This window comes from Sphaerodactylus townsendi, linkage group LG06 (assembly GCF_021028975.2).
Source record: "Sphaerodactylus townsendi isolate TG3544 linkage group LG06, MPM_Stown_v2.3, whole genome shotgun sequence".
NCBI classification, from domain to species: Eukaryota; Metazoa; Chordata; class Lepidosauria; order Squamata; family Sphaerodactylidae; genus Sphaerodactylus; species Sphaerodactylus townsendi.
Genome location: NC_059430.1, coordinates 4,363,260 through 4,391,150, shown reverse-complemented (window position 1 = coordinate 4,391,150; position 27,891 = coordinate 4,363,260). Strand labels below are relative to the sequence as shown.

At 46.5% G+C, this 27,891-nt stretch overlaps 3 protein-coding genes across 3 annotated transcripts; all 3 read right to left on the bottom strand.

Moving 5' to 3' along the window:
* Positions 1–3,222: 3,222 nt before the first annotated feature.
* On the bottom strand, positions 3,223–7,766 carry LOC125434641 (olfactory receptor 5V1-like). The gene is made up of 3 exons (XM_048500181.1): positions 7,709–7,766; positions 5,319–5,419; positions 3,223–4,176 (listed from the first exon to the last, which is right to left on the bottom strand). The coding sequence occupies exons 1-3, from the start codon at positions 7,764–7,766 to the stop codon at positions 3,223–3,225; spliced, it is 1,113 nt and encodes a 370-aa protein (XP_048356138.1).
* Positions 7,767–11,965: 4,199 nt separating this feature from the next.
* On the bottom strand, positions 11,966–12,922 carry LOC125434640 (olfactory receptor 5V1-like). Its single transcript, XM_048500180.1, has one exon. The coding sequence runs from the start codon at positions 12,920–12,922 to the stop codon at positions 11,966–11,968; it is 957 nt and encodes a 318-aa protein (XP_048356137.1).
* A 12,580-nt stretch (positions 12,923–25,502) lies between these two features.
* LOC125434639 (olfactory receptor 5V1-like) lies at positions 25,503–26,477 on the bottom strand. Its single transcript, XM_048500179.1, has one exon. The coding sequence runs from the start codon at positions 26,475–26,477 to the stop codon at positions 25,503–25,505; it is 975 nt and encodes a 324-aa protein (XP_048356136.1).
* Between the last annotated feature and the right edge of the window lie 1,414 nt (positions 26,478–27,891).

Below are 27,891 nucleotides of genomic sequence, written 5' to 3'. Positions count from 1 at the left end.
GAGAGGGTAATGGGAGACCCAGAGGCAGGACCTCAAGAGTTGGAAAGAAAACAGGTCCTGACCCTCCCTAGTGGACAGTTCCTACAATGGTCAGGTGGTGGCAGAAGTTACCCAAGAGAAAGGGAAGCCCCTCTTGGAGGAGCTAGGACCCCCTGGGAGAGGTTAAGAGGTGGAATCGGGCCTGCAGGACAGAACTGGCCCCCTCTGCCACAGAGGTCAACCTCCAGGTGGGGACTGGTTGCTTTGAAGGATGGAATTGATGGCATTAAACTCCACTCAGGTCCCTGTCCCCTCCAGACTCCACCCCCAAACGACCTGAAGTTTCCCAACCTGGATCTGGCAACCAGAGACGGAGCGAGGAGGAAGTGCGCTCAGTGCACGCGCTGCGTGCCCCTCCAAGCCGCCAGAACGCCCCGAAACACTCCCAGAAAACTGCGTCCTGCCCCTGCCAAGCCACCGCAGGGGCACCCACCCAATGCATCGCGCACCCCCTGTCCCCTTGGCGCTACACCCCTGCTGGCAAGCCTGTCCCTCCCTCCCCTACTGCAAACCTAGTTTCTTCCCCAGTCTTCTGCCTGTCCTGGATTCCTCTTCTGCCTCATTGGGTTGGAATGGGGGCTGAGGCTATGAAGCACACAACGGCATGTTTGATGGAAGCTGTAGATCCACTTGAAGTGGATCTCCTCAACTCCTTAGAGAAGCACAAAAAGGCAGAATTGTTCTTGGGAAATAAGGAAAAAGAGAAGTCGGAAAGGGAACACCGGCGGCCTTTTTTAAATCGTGCTGCAGTGCACCAAACGCCATCCCTTCAGATCTTATTTTATTTATTTTTATTTATTGATTATTTATTGATTGATTTATTGATTTATTGATTAATTAGATTTTTATACTGCCCCATCTCTGAGGGGCTCCGGGCAGTGTACAACATAAAATCTCGATGCAATTATAAATATCATTTCTAAAACCTTTAAAAACAGCAGTGAAAATAATAGTAAGCAGAGGCGTCCGCTAAAACCCCATTTTAAAAATCCTCCCTAAGGGGGAGAGATGGCGAATCCCATTAGATGGAAAGGGCTCAGATGTAAAGAGCCAAAGCGGGGGGGGGGGCACCTTCAGCGGCTGGTCCCTCCAAAAATTTAGATTTTTATACCGCCCTATCCCCGGGGGGCTCCGCCTTGACACCTTCTGGTTTTGTTAGCAAGATCATTGGTGAAGCTAGCATGGCAAGCTGGCCTACTGGGTGCCTCTCGTTCATCCAGGTGCCCCTTGACCTACGCTATAGTTGCCCACGTAAAAAGATGCACAACCTCCAGAGTGAAACTTACTGTTTTCTATGGCTCAGACAACGGTTGACCAGTTCATTTATTGATTTCAAAAATTTCAGTGCCACCTTCCCACCCAAATAGGGTCACCAATGAGGCAAACATCAAAACATTTCAGCATTAACATGTGAAGACATTCAGAACAGCATTTGAGCACAAGGAAATATAAAATAGTTAAACAACTAGATGGAACATTTGAACACAGCCCACAACGTGTTTCGCATTCCCAGCAGCAGGAATGGTATGTGTGTGTGCATATAGCAGGTGGAAATTTTTTCTTCTACCAGCTCTTGTTCTTCCCTTCACTCCAGCTGGGTTGGCCTTCTCCTCCCTCTTCCCACCTGCCTGAACCTGAGGCTGTGCTGCTCTTATGGGTGCGTGTCTGTCCCGCCAGAAATTTCGCATGCTTTCCCCCAAGGAGGTATTCTCACACTCACTGTCCGACAAACCTCCTCACCCCCATTCTCACATCCTGATGACCAGAGGTGGGATCCAGCAGGTTTTCACAGGTTCCCGAGAGTAGGTTACTAATTATTTGTGTGTGCCTAAAGGGGGTTACTAATGGGTGATTTTGCCACATGATTTTTGCCTTAGTGACGCCCCTCCTCTCAGCAGTAGCGCGCAGAACTGGAAGCAGTCTAGCACAGGGGTAGGGAACCTGCGGCTCGAGAGCCGCATGCGGCTCTTCTGCCCTTGCACTGCGGCTCCACGAGCCAAGCCACCGGCCCCATCCTTGCCCGCCCTGCAGGCAGCAGGGCAGGCGCACTGACTGGGCTGCGTTGCGGGCTTCCCCTCTCGCCTGCCCCGTTGAAGCAGGGCAGGTGCTTTCCTGGCGGCCGGTGAGGCCGAGCCGCCAGCTTCATCCTTGCCTGCCCTGCAGGCAGCAGGGCGGGCGCACCAAATGCCGAGGCCGAGCTGCTGGCCCCATCCTTGCCCGCATCCATGCGCTTCTCAGAATGAGCGGAGTAAAAGGTTAAAAAACCCAATATATACAGTGTTATCTTTATTTTAAATGTCAAAAATTATTTGCGGCTCCAAGTGTTTCTTTTCCCGTGGAAAACGGGTCCAAATGGCTCTTTGAGTGTTAAAGGTTCCCTACCCCTGGTCTAGCAGGAGGTGAACCGGCGTGCGTGGCAGCCTGCGCCTGCATGCATTCGTTTCCCACCCAAGGACCGGCACAGCGGCTGCGTCCTTGCCACAGCCCCGCCCAGGAATGCCCCGCCCCTGGAATGCCCAGCCACGCCCCCATCGTGCCCCGCCCAGCCCCATTGGCGCTATGCCACAGTTTGAATCCCACCACCATGGGAACCTGTTACTAAAATTTTTGGATCCCACCACTGCTGATGACCCATTTTTGGTAAGCATGAAAACAAAGCGTTGCTGAGAAAAGGGACCCAGCCGGTGACTGAGAATCTGAGCTGTGCTACTTTTTCCTGAGGGGCGGCTTCATTAGGCAGATGTAGCAGGAACAGGCAAGATTCTTGGGGCACCTTAAAGACTAGCAATATTTTATTGTGGCATCAGCTGTTTCATGTCCCTCTACTGAGAGATGCTCAGGACGGGGCATGAATCAAATGGTGCGTGTTGCGTGCTCTTCCTTATGGTTAAACTTTTCTATTCCTTTGCCTCTTTCTATTCTATTCTGTTCTATTCTTTTGCCTTTCTATTCCTTTGCCCCTATTCCTATTCCTCTTGCTTTCTAAATTCTTATTATTCTGAAACTTGTTATTCAGTTTCAGCAACCTGTTGCTTTTGCTTAGTTCTACGACAGATTCTGTGTCTTCCTTACCCGTTCGGTGTCCCTCATTTTAGCAAAATAATAATCCAATTACCACCAGAGTTCACACCGTTCTGAAGCCAAGTTCCTCTCAAGAAGAACACGAAATATCTGCCACCTGCCCTAGCTTATAGGGTGGTGATGCTTATACTTCCTCCAGCTTTCCACTGCCTTCTTGAGGGCCCCCTTCACCTCCTTGTTGCGGAGGCTGTAAATGATGGGGTTCAGCATTGGGGTGATGACGCAGTACATGGTGGAGACCAAAGTGCCCGTCGCCAAGGAGTAACCACCACTTGGACTGTTATAATTCAGTAATGCATTCCCATAGTAAATGAAGACAACAATGACATGTGAAGCACAGGTGGAAAAAGCTTTGCGCTTCCCAGAGGTGGAACGGATCTTCAAGATGGAGGACAGGATGAAGACATATGAGAAAACAATGAACACAAAGGGGCCCCCACCTGCAAAAATGCTTGCTATGCGGATAGCCAATTCATTGATGTGTGCATCATTGCAAGCCATTTTCATCAGTGGAGGGAGATCGCAGAAGATGTGATGAATCTGGTTGACTCCACAGAAGTCCAACCTGAAGCTGAGAGCTGTATGAAGAGCGGAGTCTAGGAAGCCCCAGATCCACGTGGCAAAGGCCAGTACGGTGCACACCTTGGTGTTCATGAGGTGGGAGTAATGCAAAGGTTTGCAGATGGCGGCGTAGCGGTCGTAGGCCATGACAGCCAGCAGGCCCCCTTCTGCTCCCGTGAAAGACATCAGGAAGAACATCTGGGCCATACACTGGTTGTAGGAGATGGTCTGTTGCTGGCGCAAAAAGTTCACTAGGATCTTAGGAACTGTGACCGAAGAGAGGCAGATATCTAAGCAGGAGAGGTGGCTGAGGAAATAATACATGGGGGTGTGGAGGCTGGAATCCAGTTGAATCATAATAAATATCATGAGATTCCCCAGTACAGTGACCAAGTAGATGGCTAGAAATACCAGGGAGAGGTAGGTGTGGCCGTATGAAATTCCAGAGAAACCCAGGAAGACAAATTCCACCACTTGCGTCTGATTCCTGATTCCCTTCGAGAATGAGGAGAAAACAATTGACTGAGAGGAGACATTTTGCTTGGTGAGGACACTTTGGATCCCTCTCGGGGGACTGAGTCTCTCTGAAGTCATGTAGAAGAAGTGGATTCATGAAATTGAGCCCCACGTGGATATTGTCAACCTTTATTGGCGTGTCAGCATAAAAGAGAAAAATAATATATCCAAATATAATATAATAGATCTTGAGAATCGGCCACAGTACTATAAAAGTCTTACTCTACATTTGTAGATGCATTATCAATATCAAGACATGGAAATTTGGATGTATACATGACTAGTGTCACTATAAAACAGCATGAATCACTAGTCTTAGGCTGATTCCACATGTGCCAAAAAACAGCGGTGTGAAAATGGTGTGAAAACAGTATAAACCCTTTCACACTGTTTTAAACCCTTTTACACCATTTTCACACCGTTTTCACACTGCTGTTTTTGGCCCATGCGGAATCAGCCTCTGAGTCTTAGAGTAAACCCCTAAACCAATGGTGGAGAACCTATGGCACTCCAGATGTTCAAAGACCACGATTCCCATCAGCCCCTGCCAGCATGGCCAATTGGCCATGCTGGCAGGGGCTGATGGGAGTTGTAGTCCTTGAACATCTGGAGTGCCATAGGTTTACCACCACTGCCCTAAACCGAGTTGTACTCTTACAAGGAGGTAACTCTGCTGAGTAGTACACTGTAATATTCTCCTGGCTCAGATATGCCCAGGAGACTGGTCCTAAATCATCCACAAGACTTCATGTCTGAGTATCTGAATGCAAATATTCCAGACCCTACAAAGCTCCCAATGAGCTCTAAGCACCAGGTACACCTGAGGATATCCACCAAGAGACCGGAACTTCCTCCCTGTCCGCCCCCCCCCCCCGGTGATCCTTAATTGACTGTCCGAGATCTCAATTCAGAGGCCTTATTGTCATCTCAGACCCCTGACTGGACTTCTCCTCTGTCTTCCCCAGCTGTTTTGTTTATCTCCACTCTGTATACATGGCCAGTGTCACTATAAAACATCACCAATCACTAGCCTTTGAGTCTTAGAGTAAATCCTTGAACCGAGTTGCACTCTTCCAAGGAAGTACTGGTAACTCTGCTTAGGATTACACTGTCTCAATTACGGCCAGGAGTTTGTTCTTTTCAAATTTATGAGACACCCTTCCCAATATGGGCTCAGGAGAACCGTTGCTGGCCCTGACCAAAAAGCTCATGGAGGATGGTTCTGTAGGTCAGAAGAAGAGGTGCCCCAGTCTGTCAGCTGAATGAGCCCACTAGAGAGGCTAGAGGCCAAGAACAAAATAACCTTGGGGAGGTATTGTCGAAGGCTTTCACGGCCGGAATCACTTGGGTGCTGTGTGGTTTCCGGGCTGTATGGCCGTGTTCTAGCAGCATTCTCTCCTGACGCTTCGCCTCACCATCTGTGGCTGGCATCTGGCCCAGGCATGATCCTTCTGAAGATGCTGCCCACAGCCACAGATGCAGGCTTAAACGGGCCATTGTGGAGAGAATGCTGCTAGAACACGCCAACTACAGTTTCCTTGCGAAAACCACCACAGCACCCAACCTTGGGGAGGGCTAAAAAACAAAAGAATGTGGCTTATTGTAGATTAGAAAGAAACTAACCCATATCAGTGGGCATAATGTGTTGAGTCCCATGTGCAGAAGCAGCTGAGAATGGGAAGAACAGCCAACTTCAGAGAAGTGAGCATGTCGTTCAAAGATGGGGTATCTTGGTTGGGGACCAATAGATGTTCATTTATGTCAGTGACGGCGAACCTATGGCACGGGTGCCAGAGGTGGCACTCAGAGCCCTCTCTGTGGGCACTCACAAACAGAGTTCATCATGGGGGGAATCGCCCCCCCCCCACACATCTGGGCTGGCCTGGGCTGCTAGGCTCGATTATTAGCATTAAACCAAAGACCTAGTTTTGGGGAAGCAGTATAGGTAACCCTGTTAAGTGCTGTTAAACTCCACTGATTTTCATGCAAAGAACTAAAGCGCGATCTTTACCTGGGAGTAAGCTCGGTTGCTGGCAATGTAGCTTGCTTCTGAGTAAACCCTCCTACAATCGTGATTCACCTATTCGAAGAGTTGCACGGTTGCTTCAAAGCAAAGCCAACAACTACCACCAAGCTTACTCCCGAGTAACACACGCCTCAGAGCCAACCATTTTTTCTAAACTAAAACCTCAGTATTCAGGTTAAATTGCCGTGTTGGCACTTTGCGATAAATAAGTGGGTTTGGGGTTGCAGTTTGGGCACTCGGTCTCGAAAAGGTTCACCATCACTGAGTTATGTGATAAACTTGTAATCAATATTTTAAAAAAGGTTTGGCTATAAGAAAATGTAGCAAGAATCAACCCATGTTTTTTAACATATTTTAGGATGTTAAAGTCAAGATAACTTTGCATGGTCTTTGAAGACGTACGATCTTTAGCTAGCCAAAAACGTGCAACCTTATCGAGTGGGATGGGTGCAGTGGTGGGATTCAGCCGGTTCGCACCCCTTCGGCAGAACCGGTTATTAAAATGGTGCTTGTAAACCACCAGTTGTTAAATTATTTGAATCCCCCCACTAGACAGGTGGCTATTGTTAGGAGATGATTCTAGAAGCCTATAGATTTGACTTGATTTGGGAGCTTCTTGTTTGTGACCTGCCGGTCTTGCACCTGGTCGCCTTTTATCATCTTGGTAGCAATAATGGATTCTGTAGTTTTCTGGAGTTAGTCAATTTGCTGCAAAGTGGACCTCTGCTGCACTTGAGATTATTTTAATGGCTGCTAGAATTAAGCACAGGCTCGGAAAACTGTTCCCTGGACAGTTTCCAAACTGTTCCCAAAGGCACCTGGTGGGCCACTGCGAGTAGCAGAGAGCTGGACTAGATGGACTCTGGTCTGATCCAGCTGGCATGTTCTTATGTTCCAAAGGAGTCGTCTCCCTCCCTTTCTCTCTGAGCAAATGAACCCCCAGCAGAATCCATGCATCTGTTCATTTCTTGCATCTTTCCCCTGTCCTTCTTTTTCCCCTGTTCCCTTTTCTCACCTTCCCCACTGCCGATGTTTTAGTGGAGATGTCCTTAGAACAGGATTCCTTGGTGGGACGTTCTGCTTACTTTACTTTGGGAAGCACAAGGGCCTTATAAGCCAAAATAAATCTGTGTTACTATTAATTTATTGAAAGATTATCTTGATTGCAGAGATTCAAGCTGCCAGAGTGGCAAAGACACTAACAGTTGTCCCTCATTCCTGTATATTTCACTATTCTAGGAAAAAATATATGCGGTACCCATTCTGTTCTACTATACTAATGTTAAATCTGAACAAACTTATAGCTCAAGCAGGCTCACGTGGCTGAAGAAGCCACCTCTTTTCCTGCCTGCAGATTGAGAGGGATTTGCCCCCCCTGGAAATATGCTGCCCCCCCCCCACAAGTTACTTGCCTTTGCACAAGTCAAGTATCTGGCCCTCCTTGTCTTCAAGTCTGTCCATTGGTGGCCCCCAAAAGTTACTCACCTTTGCACATGGGTGACAAGTCAAGGATGGGGGCCTCCTTTTCCTCAACACTATCCATTCTTGTTCATCCTGTCTTCAAGAAGAGAACACCTTATCTGGGGCTTTCAGGGTGTTCGTGCATGATGGCCCCAAGGCATGGAATCTACTCTAGATCTTGGAAGCCTCTCTCTGCCTCCAGCATGAAGTCTCTGATGCCCTGGAGCAGCCAGAAGTATACGAAGCTGATGTGTACTATTCTTGGACTGGAGGCCTTGGGGATACTCCTGGATTGCTAACCCTCAGGGAGTGCAGAGCGCTGGCTGGAAGCTCAGAGGACTGGAACAGATTCTCTCTCTCATTGATACCCAAAGGGCTGTCCAGAACATGTCAGAATGCAAGGGGCTGGCATGGCAGTTGTGTCCTAACCTTTCTCCCTAGGGGGCATCCATTGAAAATGCTGGGGGGAAGAATTAGGACTAACAAAAGGAAACACTTCTTCACGCAACGTGTGATTGGTGTTTGGAATATGCTGCCACAGGAGGTGGTGATGGCCACTCACCTGGATAGCTTTAAAAGGGGCTTGGATAGATTTATGGAGGAGAAGTTGATCTATGGCTACCAATCTTGATCCTCTTTGATCTGAGATTACAAATGCCTTAGCAGACCAGGTGCTCGGGAGCAGCAGCAGCAGCAGAAGCCCCTTGCTTTCACCTCCTGCACGTGAGCTCCCAAAGGCACCTGGTGGGCCACTGCGAATAGCAGAGAGCTGGACTAGATGGACTCTGGTCTGATCCAGCTGGCTTGTTCTTAGGTTCTTATGGATGCTGAGAAGAAATGGCTTTTTCCACATGAAGTTTGAAGGAAACTCTGAACCATTATTTCCCTCTGGGCAGGAGGAATGGGGAAGTACACGGTAGTTGCTCATGTAAAAAGAGTGAAACTTATTTCTGGGACTCAGAGAATGGTTGACCAGTTCAGTTATTGATTTAAAACGTTTCAGAGCCGCCTTCCCACCCAATTAGGGTTACCAATGAGGCAAAGTTCAAAATATTTCAGCATTAAAATTTCAAGACATTAAGAACAGCCTTTAAGCACAAGGAAATATAAAATACAGGGGAACCTCGGTTTTCATTGCCTTCGGTTTTCATCGGTTTCGGTTTTCATTGATTTTTTCAGTGAAAAATTTGTCTTGGTTTTCATCGATTTGCCTCGGTTTTCATTGATTTGCAGTCAGGTGCAGGGGTTTGTGGAGAAAAACCACCCGGACAAAGCTGTTGCAGGCCGAGTCTGCAACTTGTTTAATGACAATGTCTTGCCCCATTTCAGACAAATCTTAAAGAGGCATCAGAAACAGACCTCTTTGGGCAGCTTTCTGGACAGATGCCCAGTTAGTTAATCATTTTACACAAATGGAACACACAATGTTATTTTTTGATCTGGCATTTCCAAGCAGATAATTATAATTATTCTGATACAGAGACAGTGTTTTATTACAACAAGAAGCCAGATTTATTCGTTTGCTTGACACAGTTCATCCACATGGACTCAATACAATTAATGACCTTTCCTGTTTTCTGTACTGGGAACCTATTTCTCTTGCATATCTTCTGTATGTCAGCTTCACCAATATCTGAAGCCTTTTGAAGGATTTCTCACCGTGACTGAAATCTTTTAACAAGGATTAAAAATAGTGCTGCTTCCCATAACTGCTGTTCATCTAGTGGTCCTCTGTGCAGTCCGTCATGGAACTACGCTGGAGCAGACCAACCTCAGAGCATTTTGCTAGCAATTTAAATCGTTAGGTATCCTATTGGGTGCTCCCCTCCTCCACTCACAGCCTGGACTAGCCCAGGCTCCACCCAGGTCATGTGACTGGGGAGGAGGGGCACACCCTTCCCTCCAGATCAGTGATTCGCTACCGGGGTTCTGCAGTACCCTGTGGTGTTGTCAACACGTCCCAGGGGTACTGTGACAATGCAATCCCCCTCCCTTTGCAGAATTGCCCCCCACATGGTACCAATCAAGCCAGTAGCGGCAGCATCAACCACAGCCTCTGGCCCTTTCCGACCGGGAAACACTGGTCCAGATCATTTGGAATCCTGCCCCTGTTCTCTGGGGTTTTAGCTACCCCTCCTAATTTGGTATCATCTGCAAATCTGATTAACCTGCCCTCTATTTTATTATCCACGTCACTGATAAAAAATATTGAATAGTACTGGGCCCAGGTCAGAACCCTGTGGCATTTCACTATGCGCTTCTCTCCAGGATGAAAATGTGTTCTTTGTGTTGGGCCAGTCAACCTGTTACAAATCCATCTAACAATTGCACTGCCTTGTCCATATATTTCCAGCTTGCTCACAAGAATATAATGGGGCACCTTGTCAAAAGCCTTACTAAAATCAAGGTACGTTACGTCCACAGCATTCCCTTCATCTACCAAGTTTGTCACTCTATCAAAAAAAAAAGAGATAAGGGTAGTCGGGCATGACTTGTTTTTGAATAACCCATGTTGATTTTCAGTGATCACATTATTCCCTTCCAAGTGCTTGCAGATTGTCTCCTTAATGATCTGCTGAAGAATCTTTGCTTGTATTGATGTCAGGCTGACTGGGCAGTAGTTGTTTGGGTCCTCTTTTTTTAAGATGGGGACAACATTAGCTCTCCTCCAGTGCACTTGGACTTCTCCTGATTTCCAGGAGTTCTCAATGATTATGGCACACGGACTTCTGCCAGTTCTTTTAGTACACTGTGATGTAGTACATCTGGCCTTGGATATTTGAATTCATTAAAGTATTCAGGTATTCCTGTAATCGCTCATTGTTTATTCTGTGCTGAAATTTCCCTACTGTATCATCTGATCCATTATCCCCCAGTTGAGTACTGTTTTTCTTTTGGGGGAAAAACGAGGCAAAGGCGTTAAGTAGTTCTGCCTTTTTCTATCCCCTGTTAGAATTTCACCATTTTCTCCATGCAGGGACCCTATCATATCCTTTTTCTTCCTTTTGCTATGGACATAACAAAAAAAGGCCATTTTTATTGTTTTTAACATCTCTCATAAGTCTGAGCACATTGTGAGCTTCAGTTTTCTAACTTTCTCCCTATATGTCTTGGCTATTTGTTTGAACTCCTCTTTGTGATTTCCCTTCTTTCCCATTTCTTGTTCATGTCCCTTTTATCTCTTAGCTAACCCTCCGCATCCTGCATCTTCCCAGCAGTGGGTTTTCCCACTCTCCAGGCCAGCATTTTGGAGCGATTGGATGGGCTTCCCTTGAAAAAAATTAAACACCTTGATCTATTGCTTGAGCAGTAGGCTCTTGAAATTGACATGAGATTTAAAGTCAAGACAAGTAACATGAGACAACAGATGCTCCCCCCCCCCAAAAAAAGCAACAACACAGAGCAAGGAACTGGCAGGCCAGCAAACTGAGGGCACGGTGTAAGGTGAACCCCGCCCCCCAAAGTGATTTTAAAGGCCTCTCTGCTAAGCTGAAACCTACAGAGTTAAGACCTCTGAAAACATTTATTTCTCTGAAAAGCATCGTTCTTGCGAATGTGCCAAGATGCATGTAGTCCTGACCGCAAACTGCTTGCCTTGTAGAAACCAAGATAAGCTGTATCCTGTACTCAAGAAGTACTTGCCAAAACCACCAAGGTTTCTCTGAGAAACACGCCTCGGTGTTGTGTCCTTGTGATTCTCAGAAAAGCCACCTGCTTCTCTTCTCCTCCTGACCCCCTCCCCAGGGAGCTTTGCTTCATGGTTATCTGTGACATGTAACTATCTCAAACTATCGCTGGAGCCAACAAACTGGTCATCAACCACGTATACCGGAATGCATCCAAATTTAGACAAGACTTAGACAGGAGGAAGGAGGAGGTGAAATACTAATTAGCCAATCATTAATTCAATGCTGCTTGTTGACGTATCATTATAAAAATGAATGTATCGCTTGCAAAACTCGTCCTGGACCCAGTTAGGCTTAACTGTTAAGAACTCTGGTAATAAACTTTCACTGATTTTTCAACCATTTGCCTTTTTGCAACTGAATCGCGTGGTCTTGTGACTGACACTCAAGGGGCAGAGTTGTCAACGGCAGGGACCACTTCAGAGCAGGAGGATTCCTGTTTGTAGAAAACATCATGGAGAAACCTCACTGGGAAGTAAACAAGGACACAGGAAGCAATAGGCTTACTTCTTCCTTACTACTTTTCTATGTCTTACTACAGCAAAATAAAAGTCCAGTTAATCCTAGAGATCACACCGTTCTGGAGAAACTTGCCCTAACATAGAGAGCGATGGTGTCCAGATGGCCTCCAGATTTCCGTGGCCTTCTTCAGGGCCTCTTTCACCTCCTTGTTGCGGAGGCTGTAGATGATGGGGTTCAGCATTGGGGTGATGACGCAGAACATGATGGAGAGCAAAGTGCCAGTCGCCAAAGAGTAACCAGCGCTTGGCCTCTGATAGTTCAAGGTCCCATTTCCATAGTAAATGAAGACAACCGTGAGGTGAGACGCACAAGTGGAAAAGGCTTTGCGCTTGCCAGTAGTGGAACGAATATTCAAGATGGAGGACAGAATGAAGATGTATGAGAAAATGATGGACAGGAAGGGCCCTCCACCCACAAAAATCCCCAATATATGGAGTGTCAGTTCATTGATGTGTACATCATTGCAAGCCATTTTCATCAGTGGAGGGAGATCACAGAAGATGTGATCAATCTGGTTGACTCCACAAAAGTCCAACCTGGTGCTGAGTGCCGTGTGTAGAGCAGAGTTTAAGAAACCCCAGACCCAAGTGGCAAAGGCCAGTACGGTGCACACCTTGGTGTTTATGAGGTGGGAGTAATGCAGAGGTTTACAGATGGCGGCATAGCGGTCGTAGGCCATGACACCCAGCAGTGCAGCCTCCACCCCTGAGAAGGAGATCAGGAAGAACATCTGGGCCATGCACTGGTTGTAGGAGATAGCCTGTCGCTGCTGCAAGAAGTTCACCACGATCTTAGGGACAATGACTGAGGAAAGGCAAATATCTAAGCAGGAGAGGTGGCTGAGGAAATAATACATGGGGGTATGGAGGCTGGATTTCAGTTGAATCATACTAAATATCATGAGGTTCCCCAGTACAGTGGCCAAGTAGATGGCCAAGAATGCAAAGGCAAGATACGTGTGACCATACAGAATGCCAGAGAAACCGAGGAAGACAAATTCCACCACCTGCGTCTGATTCCTGTTTCCCATGGAGAGCTCACAACTCATCTGTAGAGGGAAAATAATTGAAAAGAAAAGAATTCAAGAAGGATAGTGACAATCTGGAGCATGTGCAGAGGAGGGCGGCCCAAATGGTAAAAGGTCGGAAATCCATGTCCTATGTAGGGAGACTAAGGGAGCTGGGTATGTTTTGTCTGGCAAATAGAAGGTTAAGGGTTAAGGGATGTCATGTTGAAGAGGGAGCAAGCTTGTTTTCTGCTGCTGTAGAGGCTAGGAGTAATGGATTCAAAGAACAGAAAAAGAGATTCCAACTAAACAAGAGGAAGAAGTTCCTGACAGTCAGGGCTGTTTGACAGTGGAATACACTGAGTGTGGTAGAGTCTCCATCCTTGAAGGTTTTTCAAGAGAGGCTGGATGGCCATCTGACAGGAGTGCTTGGATTGTGTGTTCCTGCTTGGCAGGGGGTTGGATGGATGGCCTTTGTAGTGTCTTCCAACTCTATGGCCACTTCCGCACACGCAAAATAATGCATTTTCAAACCACTTTCACAACTGTTTGCAAGTGGATTTTGCTATTCCGCCCAGCTTCAAAGAGCACTGAAAGCAGTTTGAAAATGCATTATTCTGCATGTGCAGAATGAGCCTATAATTCTATGAGCCTAAGACATCTTGCATGAGAAGTGAATTTGGGACGCTACCGAGCAGGCTAAAAGTTACTGAAGTCATGTGGAAGACACGAGGTTCATTTCATTGTGCCACAAACTGATCTTGGCCGTGTTACCAGTACATGGCCTCTTTTCTGGTTTCTCTCCTCCTTACTCAACTGAATCTGGTCTCTTCAGCATCCTTTATGATCATCTCAGTGCCAAAGAAGCAAGGTCTGGTCTCTGACCTCCACACCCTGGATCTGTCTGCTGCCTTTTACACGTCTGATCTCTCCCTTACTTTTTGAGTAGGATTTTCATGATTCGCTGCCCAATTGGCTCTCCTCCCTCACGTAATTGGTGAGGCACTGTTTGAATGGGTGTGTATTTGTGGGGGAAGGGTTGTATGCTGTTGTTTTGGTTTTGTTTGTGGGGTAATTCCAGTCTTCTGGCCCTGGTCCTTTCAATTCTTGTGTGGTATGCTAGGTCTAGAGGAGTTGTTCAAAACCTGGCTTGACCACACAAATCTCCTGAAATATTTGTAACACATTTTAATCCCCCCTTTTCTTCATACTCACTCCTTTTGAACCGACTCCTGGCTGCCATTATGGGGGTGTGTTGAATTGTTTCTTCAATGCTCCGCTGGTCTTCTCCTTATCTATTGGGTGCTTCAAAGATGGGCCTCCCAAAACTGAAAGAAAAAACAGGGAACTGCTTCAGATGAATAGGCGAGGGGGAAGCGAGTGAGCTCAAGAAATGGCACCAAGGAAGAAGCAGAGGAGCATGGGAAAGATCGCATGATTTAAAGAGACTACTTCTGTTGAACTATTTTCATTCAATCATTGCTGACGTTTTCTGCCCTAGCTTGCAGGACATCTTGATTGTTTACATGTTAAAGAGCACTTTAATAGATAGGTTTATTGCACTTGAAGCTTGCACTTTGTTTCGGTTGTGTTATGAGTTTATATATGTTCAATATAAGATGTTAAATAGCGGCTGGTATAGCACATTTTGTTTCTTGTAAGAAATTTTGAAGATATGGATAATATACGTGGACTGGATGAAAGAAGTTCGAGTCAATGAAGAAATATGGGAGAAGAGGCTACAGAGAATGAACTTACTGCTGTTTGTGTGACAAAACTATGAAGAAGAAGTAATGGGGGGAGGAAGAAAAGGGGGGGGAAAGTATTGTTTGAAAAATGTAGGAAAAAAGAAGGAAATTACTGTAAACTGTAAAATTCAAATGATACAATAATTTTTTTAAAAAAAGAATGTTCCTCCTTATGAAGTTCAACAGGGAATTGTTGTTAGTAGAGGAGTTGAAAAACCTCTAGATTTCAATTGATTGGGACCTTCTTAGAAGAGTTTGGATTTATACCTCAACTGTCTCTCTCGTAAGGAGATTCAAAGGGGATTGCAAACTCCTTCCCTTCCTTTCCCTACAGCAGACACCTTGTGAGGTAGGTGGAGCTGAAGGAGTTCTGAGAGGACTCTGGCTGGTCCAAGTTCATTTAATAAGTTAATGTATTCCAAGTGGCCAGTTCAGCAGGGGATTCGACCTGAAATTATTGTCAGTGTCAAGCACAGGCTTGGAAAACTGTTCCCTGGACCCCAAAGGAGTCACCTCTCTCCCTCCCTCCCATCCAAAGGAACCCTCAACAGCATCCCTGCATCTGTTGATCTTCATTTCCTGCACCACCTTCTTCCTGTCCTCCCTTTTCTCACATTCCCCAGTGCTGGTGTTTTGACTGAGATCATCCTTGCAATAGGATTTGGTGGTGGGGTGTTCTGCTTACACTAATTTGGAAAGCATAAGGACAGCATGAGAGAATATAAGCAAATAACTTTATATTACTGGGATTTTATTCAGACTGTCTTAATTGCATCCATTCAAGCTGCCAAACTGGAAAAGACACTCACTGTGGTTCTCCATTCTTCTATCTTACAGTATTCTAGGAAAAATATATGCAGTATTGTTGGCAGGCAAGCCTCTAGCCCCCAATCCCCCCCCCCTTACAATACTCACAATACAACATTAGGACACATTGAGGGACAGGTCCGAATATTATTCGGAAAGGTCAGAAGAAAAACCAGGAGACTGGCCCTTAAATACCAGGTTGGTTTGAAAAATTCTTTGTAAATTAAATCAGGGATTTACACCACTTAAAAAGGTAACTGGTTTAAGTACAAGTTATCTACCTTTGCTGCTTACCTTTGCACATGGATGACAAGTGAAGGTTGGGTCCCTCCTCTTCCAACTCAAGGTTGGGTCCCTCCTCTTCCAACTCAAGTTTGTCCTTTGCTGTTTATTTTGTCTTCAAGATGGGAACAACTCAGCCTTGAGTTTTCAGGATGTTCATGCATGGTAGCCCCTAGGTATCCCACCCAGTGGTGGGATTCAAATAATCTAACAACTGGTTGTTTACAAGCACCATTTTAACAACCGGTTCTGCCAAAGTGTTGCGAACTTGCTGAATCCCACCCCCAGCTCTAGCCCTTGGAAGCCTCTTTCCACCTCCAACATGAAGTCTCCGATACCGTGCAGCAGCCAGTGGTAAAGACAGCTGGTGCTGCCCTGGGGGCCCAATCCTGTTCGTGGGTTGGGGGCCTTGGGGATGCTCCTGGATTGGAAGCCCCCGGGGAGTGAGGAGCCCTGGCTGGAAGCCCAGAGAATTGGGACGGATTGCATCAGCTCTCATTAATATGTTTGTTAAAGAGTTCTTCTAAAACGGAAGCCTGGATGTGTATCATAGATTCTCTGCAGGGCAAGGCAATCAAATCAATCAATCAATCAATCAGTTCTAGTATTGTGAGAAAGAGATAAAAATGTCTCTCTGTCGACATTTTCTATCCCATGCATAATTGTATAGATTCTATAAAATCTATAGAGCTCCTTTACAAGCCACGGCTGGCCACATGTGGGCCTTCTCTTCCTGGCTGCCCAAAGAACATAAAGTGCTAAAATAGTTAACATAGCTCTTTTTTTTCATTTTCTCTGCACTTGGGAGAGCAGAGACGGATTTGGTCACACCGCAGTTCGTGGGACTGCCCAGAGCCCAAAATGATGACTGCAGGATATCCGTGCTAGACTTGAGAATTGCTGTCGCTGGTTAATTGGGCTGGGTAGAGTGGCCAGTGTAGTTCTTGCTGGGGTTTTCATGCCTTATTCCAGAATGATCAGTGACTCTCCCCAGTGAGCAACTTTTCTTTTCTTTTTAATTTTTAATAGTTTATTAAGAGTTTCAAATACATTTTTAAAAACAGCAAACAAGTTTTACACAGTTCAATAATCATTACAAAACATAATTCATTCAATAGATTAATTTTTGTTCCAAAAGAGATTATCTAGTTTAAATAAAAACTAAACATAATTTTCTCCTTCCACGTTTTTGTATTTATACATTTCTCTCCAGTTATACATATAATAAACGGAAACTTTCGACTATATTTCGTAATCTTACGTATTTCCATCTTTCTTTACTTAAAAAATAAAACATGGAATCATTTTGCTGAAAAAACTCCCCCCCCCCAAGAGTTATAATTACTCCTGTCCCTATAGCTCTAAACACTCTAATTTCTAATTCATGTTCAAATACTATAACTTATAATATTGTTTGAATGGTTTTCAGATTTCATCAAATCTTTCGCCATTATCTTTCAACCTCCAAGTTAATAAGTCCAAATCCATTATTTCTTGCAATCTTTCTTCCCATTTTCTCACTGATGGTGGTTCTTTCTTTTTCCAACACCTTGCGATTTCAATTCTAGCCACCGTTATCATATAAAGAAAGAGAATATCATTCCTTAATATTTTCCTATCTTTAGTCAATCCCAACAAAAGTATTTCTGGTTTTAAATATATTTTCGTCTTTAATATCCTTCGCATCTGGATTACTATTTTCTTCCAGTATTTTTTATACATCTACAACTCTACCACATGTGGATAAAAGAACCTTTCTTTTTCCTACATTTCCAACATTTATCTTCGTTTTTATTATCCATTCTTGACAATTGTACTGGTGTATAATACCACCTATTGTAAACCTTTATAAAGTTTTCTTTTAAATTTATAGATAATGTAAATTTATTTTGTCGTCTCCAAATTTTTCTCCACTCCTCTAACGTTATATTTCTCTTTAAATCAAATGACCATTTTAGCATCACTTCTTTGGTCCACAACCATGACTGCAGGATATCTGTGCTAGACTTGAGAATTGCTGTTGCTGGTTAATTGGGCTGGGTAGAGTGGCCAGTGTAGTTCTTGCTGGGGTTTTCATGCCTTATTCCAGATTGCTCAGTGACTCTCCCCAGTGAGCAACTTTTCTGATGCTCTATTGATCAATGGATTTCGTCCGTAATGGAGTCATTGAGAGATTCTGAGAACACCACAGCTGTGGGGCTCTTTCTGATCTGTCACCTCTTTGAAAAAGAGCCAAGATATTTTAATCAACATTCCCTGCAGCTGGAAAGATAGCACTGAATGGCTTGTAACCCAGAAGCTTTAACTAGTAGCTCACACATTTGGAAGCAAGCATCTTATGTTGTTGTGATTACGGCTTACTGTAGAGTTGTTCACAACCACAGTGGACTCATTAAAGACTGTAATTAAGATTTGGATATCTCTCGCTGGAACTATCAAGAGATGCATGTATATGTATGGGACAGATAACATGATCCTATGAACAGTGGTGTGATTCAGCAGGTTTGCACCACTTCGGCAGAACCGGTTGTTAAAATGGTGCTTGTAAACAACCAGTTGTTAAATTATTTGATTCCCACCACCGGATCTGGTTGTTAAATTATTTGAATCCCACCACTGCCTATGAGCCTATATTATTCAGAAAAGTTAGTTATGTATTCTGTTTAGTTATCGTATATACATGTGTATAAGTCGAATTTTCAGCATATTTTTAATGCTGAAAAAGCTCCCCTCGACTTATTTTCGAGTCATTAAATTTTTGTGTGTGTTTTTACTTTTCCGGCCAGCAGGGAGTGCAGTTTTTATGCTAGTGGCCCCAAAATTTCAGGCTACCCTCAGATGACACTCCTGATGATGCCAGCCAAGTTTGGTAAAGTTTGGTTCAGGGGGTCCCAAAGGAGGTGCCCCCATTCCCCATTGTTTTCAATGGGAGCTAATAGTAGATGGGGCTACCCTTTTGAGGGTCCATAACTTTGGACCCTCTGAACCAAACTTCACCAAACCTGGCTGGTATCATCAGGAGAGTCTCTTTATGATACCAGCCAGGTTTGGTGAAGTTTGTGTCAGGGGATCCAAAATTATTGACCCCCAAAGGGCGTGTCCCATCCCCCATTGTTTACAATGGAAGCTAGTAGATTTTCCATTTCTGATAATATCTCCCTTAAAATCTTAGGCCGTTTCTGCACGGCCGTAAGGGTGCCTCCACACCGGCAAGAATTCCGCCGGCGTGGAGGCGGAGGCCGTTCGCATGCAAGCATGCGGGCGGCCTCCAGAGAGGCCGGCAGGCGGCGAGCGTGACTCTGCACGGAGTCAGCTTCTTCTTCCCCTTCCCTGTTCCACTCTACGCGTGGTCCCCGTCGCCGCCTGCTGGCCGCTCGCAAGCCCATATCGCTGTCTCTCCTCCGACCTCCAGGGCTTTCTGATCGTAAGAAAGCAAGTGGAGTATATATACTTGTTGGAGTGTCCAGGGTGGGCAACAGGTATATATACTCCACTTACTTTCCTACCATCAGATCCTCTGAAGATGCCAGCCACAGATGCAGGCGAAACGACAGGAGGGAATGCTGCTAGAACACGGCCATAAAACCCGGAAACCACACAGCACCCCCGTGATTCCGGCCATGAAAGCCTTCGACAAAACATAGACAACCACTAATGTTTATATTTCTCACTTTTATACCGCCCTATCCCCGAAGGGCTCCGGGTGGTCCACAACATATAGACGTAATACAGTCATAAAATAGCTAAAACCCCTTAAAAGCAGCGATAGGAACAGTAAAAACTAAATATAAGTATAATAAATACAAGTTTTTCCCACTCTCCAGGCCCGTGATTGTATGGGCTTCCTTAAAAAAAATTAGACACCTATATCTATTGGCCCTTGAATGGCCAATGGGCCCTTGAAATTGACAAGAGTTTTATAGTAAAGTAACAGGAGATCACAGATGCTCCCCCTGCCAAAAGGCAACAAGACAGAGCAAGGAACTGGCAGGCCAGAAAACTGACTGCATGGCAGGGGCCACTTCAGAGCAGGAGAGTTCCTGTTTATACAGAAACATCATGGAGAAACCCCACTGGGAAGTAGACAGGGGCACGGGAAGCAGTAGGTGCATGAATGGTGTACTCCCTCCTTACTACTTTTCTACATCTCACTACAGCAAGATAAAAGTCCAGTTAATCCCAGAGTTCACACAGTTCTGGAGAAACTTGCCCTAACTTCGAGAGGGGTGGTGTCCACATGGCCTCCAGATTTCCAGGGCCTTCTTCAGGGCCTCTTTCACCTCCTTGTTGCGGAGGCTGTAGATGAGGGGGTTCAGCATTGGGGTGATGACGCAGAACATGATGGAGAGCAAAGTGCCGGTCGCCAAGGAGTAACCAGCCTTTGGCCTCTCATAGTTCAGTAGTGCATTTCCATAGTAGATGAAGACAACCGTGAGGTGAGACGCACAAGTGGAAAAGGCTTTGCGCTTGCCGGTAGTGGACTGAATCTTCAAGATGGAGGACAGGATGAAGACATATGAGAAAATAATAAACAGTAGTGGGCCCCCACCCATAAAAAATCCTATTATGTGAACTGCTAGTTCATTGATGTGTGTGTCGCTGCAAGCCATTTTCATCAGTGGAGGGAGATCACAGAAGATGTGATGAATCTGGTTGACTCCACAGAAGTCCAGCCTGGTGCTTAGAGCTGTGTGTAGAGCAGAGTTTAAGAAACCCCAGACCCAAGTGGCAAAGGCCAGTACCGCAGTTGCACACCTTGGTGTTCACAGGAGCAGGCGGGAGTAATGCAAAGGTTTACAGATGGCGACGCATAGCGGTCAGAGGGCCATGATTGACTCCAGCGCAGTGCAGCCTCTGCTGCTGTGAAGAGACATCAGGAAGAACATCTGGGCCATGCACTGGTTGTAGTGGAGATGGGTCTGTTGTCGACGCCAGAACATTCACCTCACCATCTCTTAGGGGACGGGTGACTGAGGGAGAAGCAAATATCTAGAAAGCAGGGAGAGGTGGGCTGAGGAAATAATACATGGGGGTATGGAGGCTGGGTTTCAGTTGAATCATAGTAAGTATCATGAGGTTTCCCAGTACCGTGACCAAGTAGATGGCCAAGAATGCCAAGGCGAGAGAAGTTTGACCATACAGAATACCGGAGAACCCCAGGAGGACAAATTCCACCACCTGCGTCTGATTCCTGATTCCCAGGGAGAGATCAAAACTCATCTGTAAAGGGAAAATAATATATTGTGTCATATAGGATGGCAGATACTGCTTCCCCCCATCTGCCTCTCCCCTACTCTTAAAGTCCACAGCCAAACTCACCCCACTTATCTAAGAACATAAGAACGAGCCAGCTGGATCAGACCAGAGTCCATCTTAGTCCCAGCTCTCTGCTACTCTCGCAAGAGTGGCCCACCAGGTGCCTTTGGGAGCTCACGCAGCAGGGGAGGTGAGCAATGGCCTTCTGCTGCTGCTGCTCCTTCGAAAGCACCTGGTCTGCAAAAGGCATTTGCAATCTCAGATCAAGGAGTGATCAAGATTGGGAGCCATCAATCGCACTTCTCCTCCATAAATCTGTCCAAGCCCTCCCTTTTAAAGCTCTCCAGTGTTAGTGGCCATCACCACCTCCTGTGGTAGCAGCATATTCCAAACACCAATCACACGTTGCGTGAAGAAGTGTTTCCTTTTATTAGTCCTAATTCTTCCCCCCCCAGCATTTTCAATTAATGCCCCCTGGTTCCAGTATTGTGAGAGAGAGAAAAATGTCTCCTCTGTTGACATTTTTCTACCCCAGGCATAACTTTTATAGACTTCAATCCTATCCCCCCCTCAGACGCCTTCCTCCTCTCCGTTCTAAAAAAAAAAGAGCCCCCAAACGCTGCAGCCTCTCCTCCTCATAGGGAAGGTGCTCTCCAGTCCCCTCAATCATCCTTTTGTTGCCCTTCTCGGCACTTTTTTCTATCTCTTCTCGATATCCTTTTGAGATGTGGCTAATTCCCCATGCCCCACTCCTCCTGTTCTGCCTGCCCATGCCCCCCCCTTCTCCTGCTCCCCACTCTGCCTCCCCATCCTGGCCCACACCACTAGACTCATGCTGCTCACCCAGCACTGGTCACCCAGTTGGCTCACGCTGCTTGCCCACCATGCTCCAGTAAGTTCGTTTTTGCAGGGTGTAGCAGGGAGGCGGGGCGGGGCGGGGCGGGGCGGGGCGGGGTATTCAACCGCTGCCTCTGTTGCACTTGAGATTATTGTCAGTGTCAAGCACAGACTTGGAAAACTGTTCCCTGAACCCCAAAGGAGTCATCTCTCTCCCTCTCTCCCTTCCAAAGGAACCCTCAACAGCATCCCTGCATCTGCTGATGTTCATTTCTTCCACCTTCTTCTCTGGGACCTCCCTTCTCCCTGCTCCCTTTTCTCACCTTCCCCAGTGCTGATGTTTTGATTGAGAAGACCTTGGAACAGGATTCAGTGGTGGGGTGTTCTGCTTACATTACTTTGGAAAGCACAAGGGCCTTATAAGCAAATAGCTGTGCATCCCTGTGATTTTATTCTTAACTAGCGTGGCCCAGCCACGCCTTGCTGTGGCTTATTGTGGTGAAATGGGAAAGGAACAGTAGCAGCAAATCAATTGCAGAGGCCAGCAGTACGTGCTCATGCAAACATGCGCCAGCCTGGATACTGTATGAATGTCCAGTGATGTGTGTGCCTCGCATTCTGGGGGGGGGGGGGGGGGAATGGGAAGGCACCCCTCCCACACATCTAGGGCTGGCTGGTCATGATCCTTTACCTGGGAGTAAGAAGTTTGAGTTGGTGGCAATGGGAGTTGCTTCTGAGGGAAATAACCTCCTCTGAGGGGTCGCTGACAGCAGCCATTCAAAGTATGTCACAGTTGCTGTACTGAGCTTACTCCTGAGTAATGCGTGTGCCTGGTATTCTTAACTGTAACTCCAGTATTCCAGGGAATCTAGGGTGCCTGGTCCCTCCCCCCCGCCCCCTTGCATGTCAGCTTCCCTCACTCTCTCCTCCCTCCATCACTTCTTTCCCTTTGCATGCCACCCCTCCCCTTCCCTCTTTCCCCTCCCTCAGGTAGTGGGTGGGTCATATCCAGATGCTGGGCCCCGTCCCTCCCCTCCCTTGCATGCCACCCCTCACTCTCTCTCCCCCTTCTCTTACTTCTCTTCCCTTGCATGCCTCCCACTTCATCCCTTTCCTCTCCCTCCCTCTCTTCCCTTGCATGCCACCCCTCCCTCCCTCTCCTCCCTCCCTCCCTCTCCCTGATGTGTATGTGTGTGTATGTGTTCTCACTTGCTTCCACTCGAGTGACTGCCTATGTACTGTTTCCCACTGCTCCTATCTGGCCATCTGAGCGAACATTCTGTATAAGGGTGACAGTTACACACAGGCAGCGTTGCATGATCCCCTTCACCATGGAGGCGCCAGGAAAAGGTGCATTTTACCTTGGAGCCAGGTGTGAAATTTCAGGTATGTGAACATCTAAAAACACTCTCGCCTGGCTGACTATAGTGGCTGGGAATTTTCAGAGTTACTGCAGGTATCATCAGTTACTGAGGTATCATCAACAAAAACACTGTTAGCTTTTTATATATATAGATTGCATCAGTTCAAGCTGCCAAAATGGAAAAGACACTCACTGCTGTTCTTCATTCTTCTATATCGCAGTATTCTAGGAAAAATACAGTATTCTAGGAAAAATGTTGGCAGGCCAGCCTCCAGCCCCCCAACCCCCCCCCCCCCAGTACTCTGGGGAACATCAGGACACATTTTATTTGATGCTTCACAAATCAACATGTATATTCCGTGAAGAAAAAAATAGAGTGCCAACTACTGTGTGATTTGGAGGATCGTGTTTCCTCATGGCTAAGGGTTCCCTGGGCAACTTGGTACCCACCTAGCTTTCCCTTGTCTAACTTGATGGACAGGTCGGAAGATTATTCAGAAAGGTCGGAAGAAAACCCAGGAGACTGGCCCTTAAATGCCACGCTGGTTTGAAGATTTCTTTGTAAATTACATCAGGGATTTACCCCACTGAAAAAAGGTAACTGGTTTAAGTACAAGTTACCCCCCTTTGCTGCTCACCTTTGCACATGGATGTTAAGTGAAGGCTTGGTCCCTCCTCTTCCTCCTCAAGTCTGTCCCTTATTTTTCATCCTGTCTTCAAGATGGGAACAAATGAGCCTCAAGGTTTCAGGAGGTTCATGCAGGGTAGCCCCTAGATGTGGAATCTACACTCGCGCTTGGAAGCCTCTTCCCTCCTCCAACACAAAGTCTCCGATGCCCTGGAGCAGCCAGAGATATACAAAGCTGATGCTGCCCCGAGGGCCTAATCCTGTTTGTGTGCTGTTCCTAGAGGATGCTCCTGGATTGGAAGCCCCCCGGGGAGTGAGGAGCCCAGAGCTGGAAGCTCAGAGGATTGGGATGGATTGCATCTGCTCTCAACAGCATGTTTTTTATCAAAGAGTTCTCCCAAAACCAAAGCCTGGACTTGTATCACAGCCAGGAATGAAACTGGGCTTCTGAATGAAACTGGGCTCTTGCATGTTTTCTGTATGTCCGCTTCACCAATATCTGAAGCCAACTTTTTAAAGGATTTCTCACCGTGACTGAAATCTTTCAACAAGGAATAAAAATAGTGCTGCTTCCCGTAACTGTTGTTCATCTAGTGGTCCTCTGTGCAGTCCCTCGTGGAGCTATGCTGGAGCAGGCCAGCCGCAGAGCATTTTTCTAGCAATTTAGATCTTTGGACATAACAAAAAAAGCCATTTTAACTGTTTTTAACATCTCTCATAAGTCTGAGCACACTGTGAGCTTCAGTTTTCTGACTTTCTCCCTATATGTCTTGGCTATTTGTTTGAACTCCTCTTTGTGATTTCCCTTCTTTCCCATTTAAGTACATAAGAACATAAGAACAAGCCAGCTGGATCAGACCAGAGTCCATCTAGTCCAGCTCTCTGCTACTTGCAGTGGCCCACCAGGTGCCTTTGGGAGCTCACGTGCAGGAGGTGAAAGCAAGGGCCTTCTGCTGCTGCTGCTCCCGAGCACCTGGTCTGTTAAGGCATTTGCAATCTGAGATCAAGGAGGATCAAGATTGGTAGCCATAAATCGACTTCTCCTCCATCAATCTGTCCAAGCCCCTTTTAAAGCTATCCAGGTGAGTGGCCATCACTACCTCCTGTGGCAGCATATTCCAAACATCCATCACACGCTGCGTGAAGAAGTGTTTCCTTTTATTAGTCCTAATTCTTCCCCCCAGCATTTTCAATGGATGCCCCCTGGTTCTAGTATTGTGAGAAAGACATGTCCCTTTTATCTCTTAGCTCACTCCCTCTGCATCCCCCATCTTCCCAGAAGTGGGTTTTCCCACTCTCCAGGCCAGCATTTTGGAGCGATGGGATGGGCTTCTCTTGAAAAAAAATTAAACACCTTGATCTATTGCTTGGGCAGTAGGCCTTTGAAATTGACATGAGATTTATAGTAAAGTTACAGGAGATCACAGATGCTCCCCCTGCCAAAAGGCAACAACACAGACCAAGCAAGCAGCAGGTAAAGCAGCAGGCACAGCTGGGGCCACTTCAGAGTAGGAGGATTTCTGTTTATAGAAAACATAGTGGAGAAACCCCACTGGGAAGTAAACAGCTCCACACAGGAAGCAGTAGGTGCATGAATGGCTTACTTCTTCCTTACTACTTTTCTGTGTCTCACTACAGCAAGATAATAATCCAGTTAATCCCAGAGTTCTGGAGAAACTTGCCCTAACTTCGAGAGCGATGGTGTTTAGATGGCCTCCAGTTTTCCAAGGCCTTCTTCAGGGCCTCTTTCACCTCCTTGTTGCGGAGGCTGTAGATGAGGGGGTTCAGCATTGGGGTGATTATACAGAACATGATGGAGAGCAAAGTGCCAGTCGCCAAGGAGTAACCAGCGCTTGGCCTCTGATAGTTCAGTAGTGAGTTCCCATAGTAAATGAAAACAACCGTGAGGTGAGACGCACAAGTGGAAAAGGCTTTGCGCTTGCCGGTAGTGGACTGAATCTTCAAGATGGAGGACAGGATGAAGACATATGAGAAAATAATAAACAGTAGTGGGCCCCCACCCATAAAAAATCCTATTATGTGAACTGCTAGTTCATTGATGTGTGTGTCGCTGCAAGCCATTTTCATCAGTGGAGGGAGATCACAGAAGATGTGATGAATCTGGTTGACTCCACAGAAGTCCAACCTGGTGCTTAGAGCCGTGTGTAGAGCAGAGTCTAGGAAGCCCCAGATCCAAGTGCCAAAGGCCAGTATGGTGCACACCTTGGTGTTCATGAGGCGGGTGTAATGCAAAGGTTTACAGATGGCGGCATAGCGGTCATAGGCCATGACAGCCAGCAGACAACACTCTGTCCCTGTGAAGGAGATCAGGAAGAACATCTGGGCCATGCACTGGTTGTAGGAGATGGTCTGTTGTCGACGCAAAACATTCACCACCATCTTAGGGACGGTGACTGAGGAGAAGCAAATATCTAAGCAGGAGAGGTGGCTGAGGAAATAATACATGGGGGTATGGAGGCTGGGTTTCAGTTGAATCATAGTAAATATCATGAGGTTCCCCAGTACCGTGACCAAGTAGATGGCTAAGAATGCCAAGGCAAGAGACGTCCGACCATACAGAATGCCGGAGAACCCCAGGAGGACAAATTCCACCACCTGCGTCTGATTCCTGATTCCCACGGAGAGCTCAAAACTCATCTGTAAAAGGAAAATAATTGAACAAGAGAGAAGAATTCAAGAAGGATAGTGACAATCTGGAGCAGGTGCAGAGGAGGGAGGCCCAAATGGTAAAAGGTCAGGAATCCATGTCCTTTTGGGAGAAACTTAGGGAGCTGGGTATGTTTGCTTTGGAAACAGAAGGTTAAATGGTGACCTAATAGCCGTGTTTAAATATTTAAAGGGATGTCATGTTGAAGAGGGAGCAAGCTTGTTTTCTGCAGCTCCAGGGAGTCGGACCAGGAGTCATGGATGCAAAATATAACCAAAGAGATGACACCTAAACAGTAGGAAGAACTCCTTCACTGTCAGGGCTATTCGACAGTGGAATCCACTGCCTCGGAGTGTGGTGGAGTCTCTTTTGGAGGTTTTTAAACAAAGACTGACTGGCCATATGTAGGGAGTGCTTCTTTATGTGTTCTTGCTTTGCAGGGGGTTGGATTGGATGACACTTTTATCACAAAGTGCCAATACGGCAATTTAACCTGAATACTGAGGTTTTCGTTTAGAAAAACTAGTTGGCTCCGAGGTGCACGTTACTCAGGAGTAAGCTTGGTGAAGCAACCGTGTAATGCTTTAAACAGGTGAATCACGACCCTAGGAGGGTTTACTCAGAAGCAAGCCCCATTGCCAGCAACCGAGCTTTTTCCCAGGTAAAGGATTGCACTTTAGTTCTTCCCATAAAAATCAGCGGGGTTTAAAAGCGCTTAACAGGTTTACCTACACTGCTTCCCAAAAACTAGGTCTTAGGTTTAGTGCTAATAATCTCCCTGAAATAATTACACTATTATCCTACTGGGGTCCTGGTAGGGGAAGGGGGAGGAGTGTGGGGGGAGAGGGAGGTAAAACTTTCACTTTCCGAAACCCAATAACCCCCCCCCCCACACACACACCACAAAATAGAAGTGAAAAGGCAGTCAAGGAAGGCAATGCTAAGCAAGAATGCTGTGCGAGGGGTGGGATAACTTCAGAAAAGCTAAATTAGTGGAGCAGCCATCTGATCTGCGGTTTTCCCTCCACATGTCATCACAGTACTTGACTTCTCCCAAAAATGCAACAGGAACAGAAAAGTAAAAGCAGTTCCAGCAAAGACTTTAGTGTGCTTTGAAAAAAATCTTAAATACATCTCGGTTCCCCCACCCTAGGCTTGATCTGCCTAGGTGATCGGCAAAAAACTTGGGTCTGAGCGTTTCCCTGGTGTGTGGAAAGGCACACATTTTGTTTGTTCAATCCCTCGAGCAGCAGCAGCCAGCCTGCTCCTGTGTGCAACTGCTGCTCTGCTCTGCCCTGCACAGCTCCAGCGCCTCTGCCCCACCCCTCTGCCTCCATCCCACCCGCTCGAGCAGGGACCGGCCTGCTCTAGTCTCCAGCAAGTCCCGCACACTTCGCTATGCGC

Coding starts and splice junctions, on each gene's coding strand:
- LOC125434640 (XM_048500180.1), bottom strand. CDS start 12,922: ATGGGAAACAGGAATCAGACGCAGGTGGTGGAATTTGTCTTCCTCGGT.
- LOC125434641 (XM_048500181.1), bottom strand. CDS start 7,766: ATGGATAGTGTTGAGGAAAAGGAGGCCCCCATCCTTGACTTGTCACCC. Junction 5,420..7,708: donor CTTGTCACCCATGTGCAAAG/GTGAGTAACTTT, acceptor TCTGACCTACAG/AACCATCCTCCATGAGCTTT. Junction 4,177..5,318: donor AAAAGAACAAACTCCTGGCC/GTAATTGAGACA, acceptor TCATTCTCGAAG/GGAATCAGGAATCAGACGCA.
- LOC125434639 (XM_048500179.1), bottom strand. CDS start 26,477: ATGAGTTTTGAGCTCTCCGTGGGAATCAGGAATCAGACGCAGGTGGTG.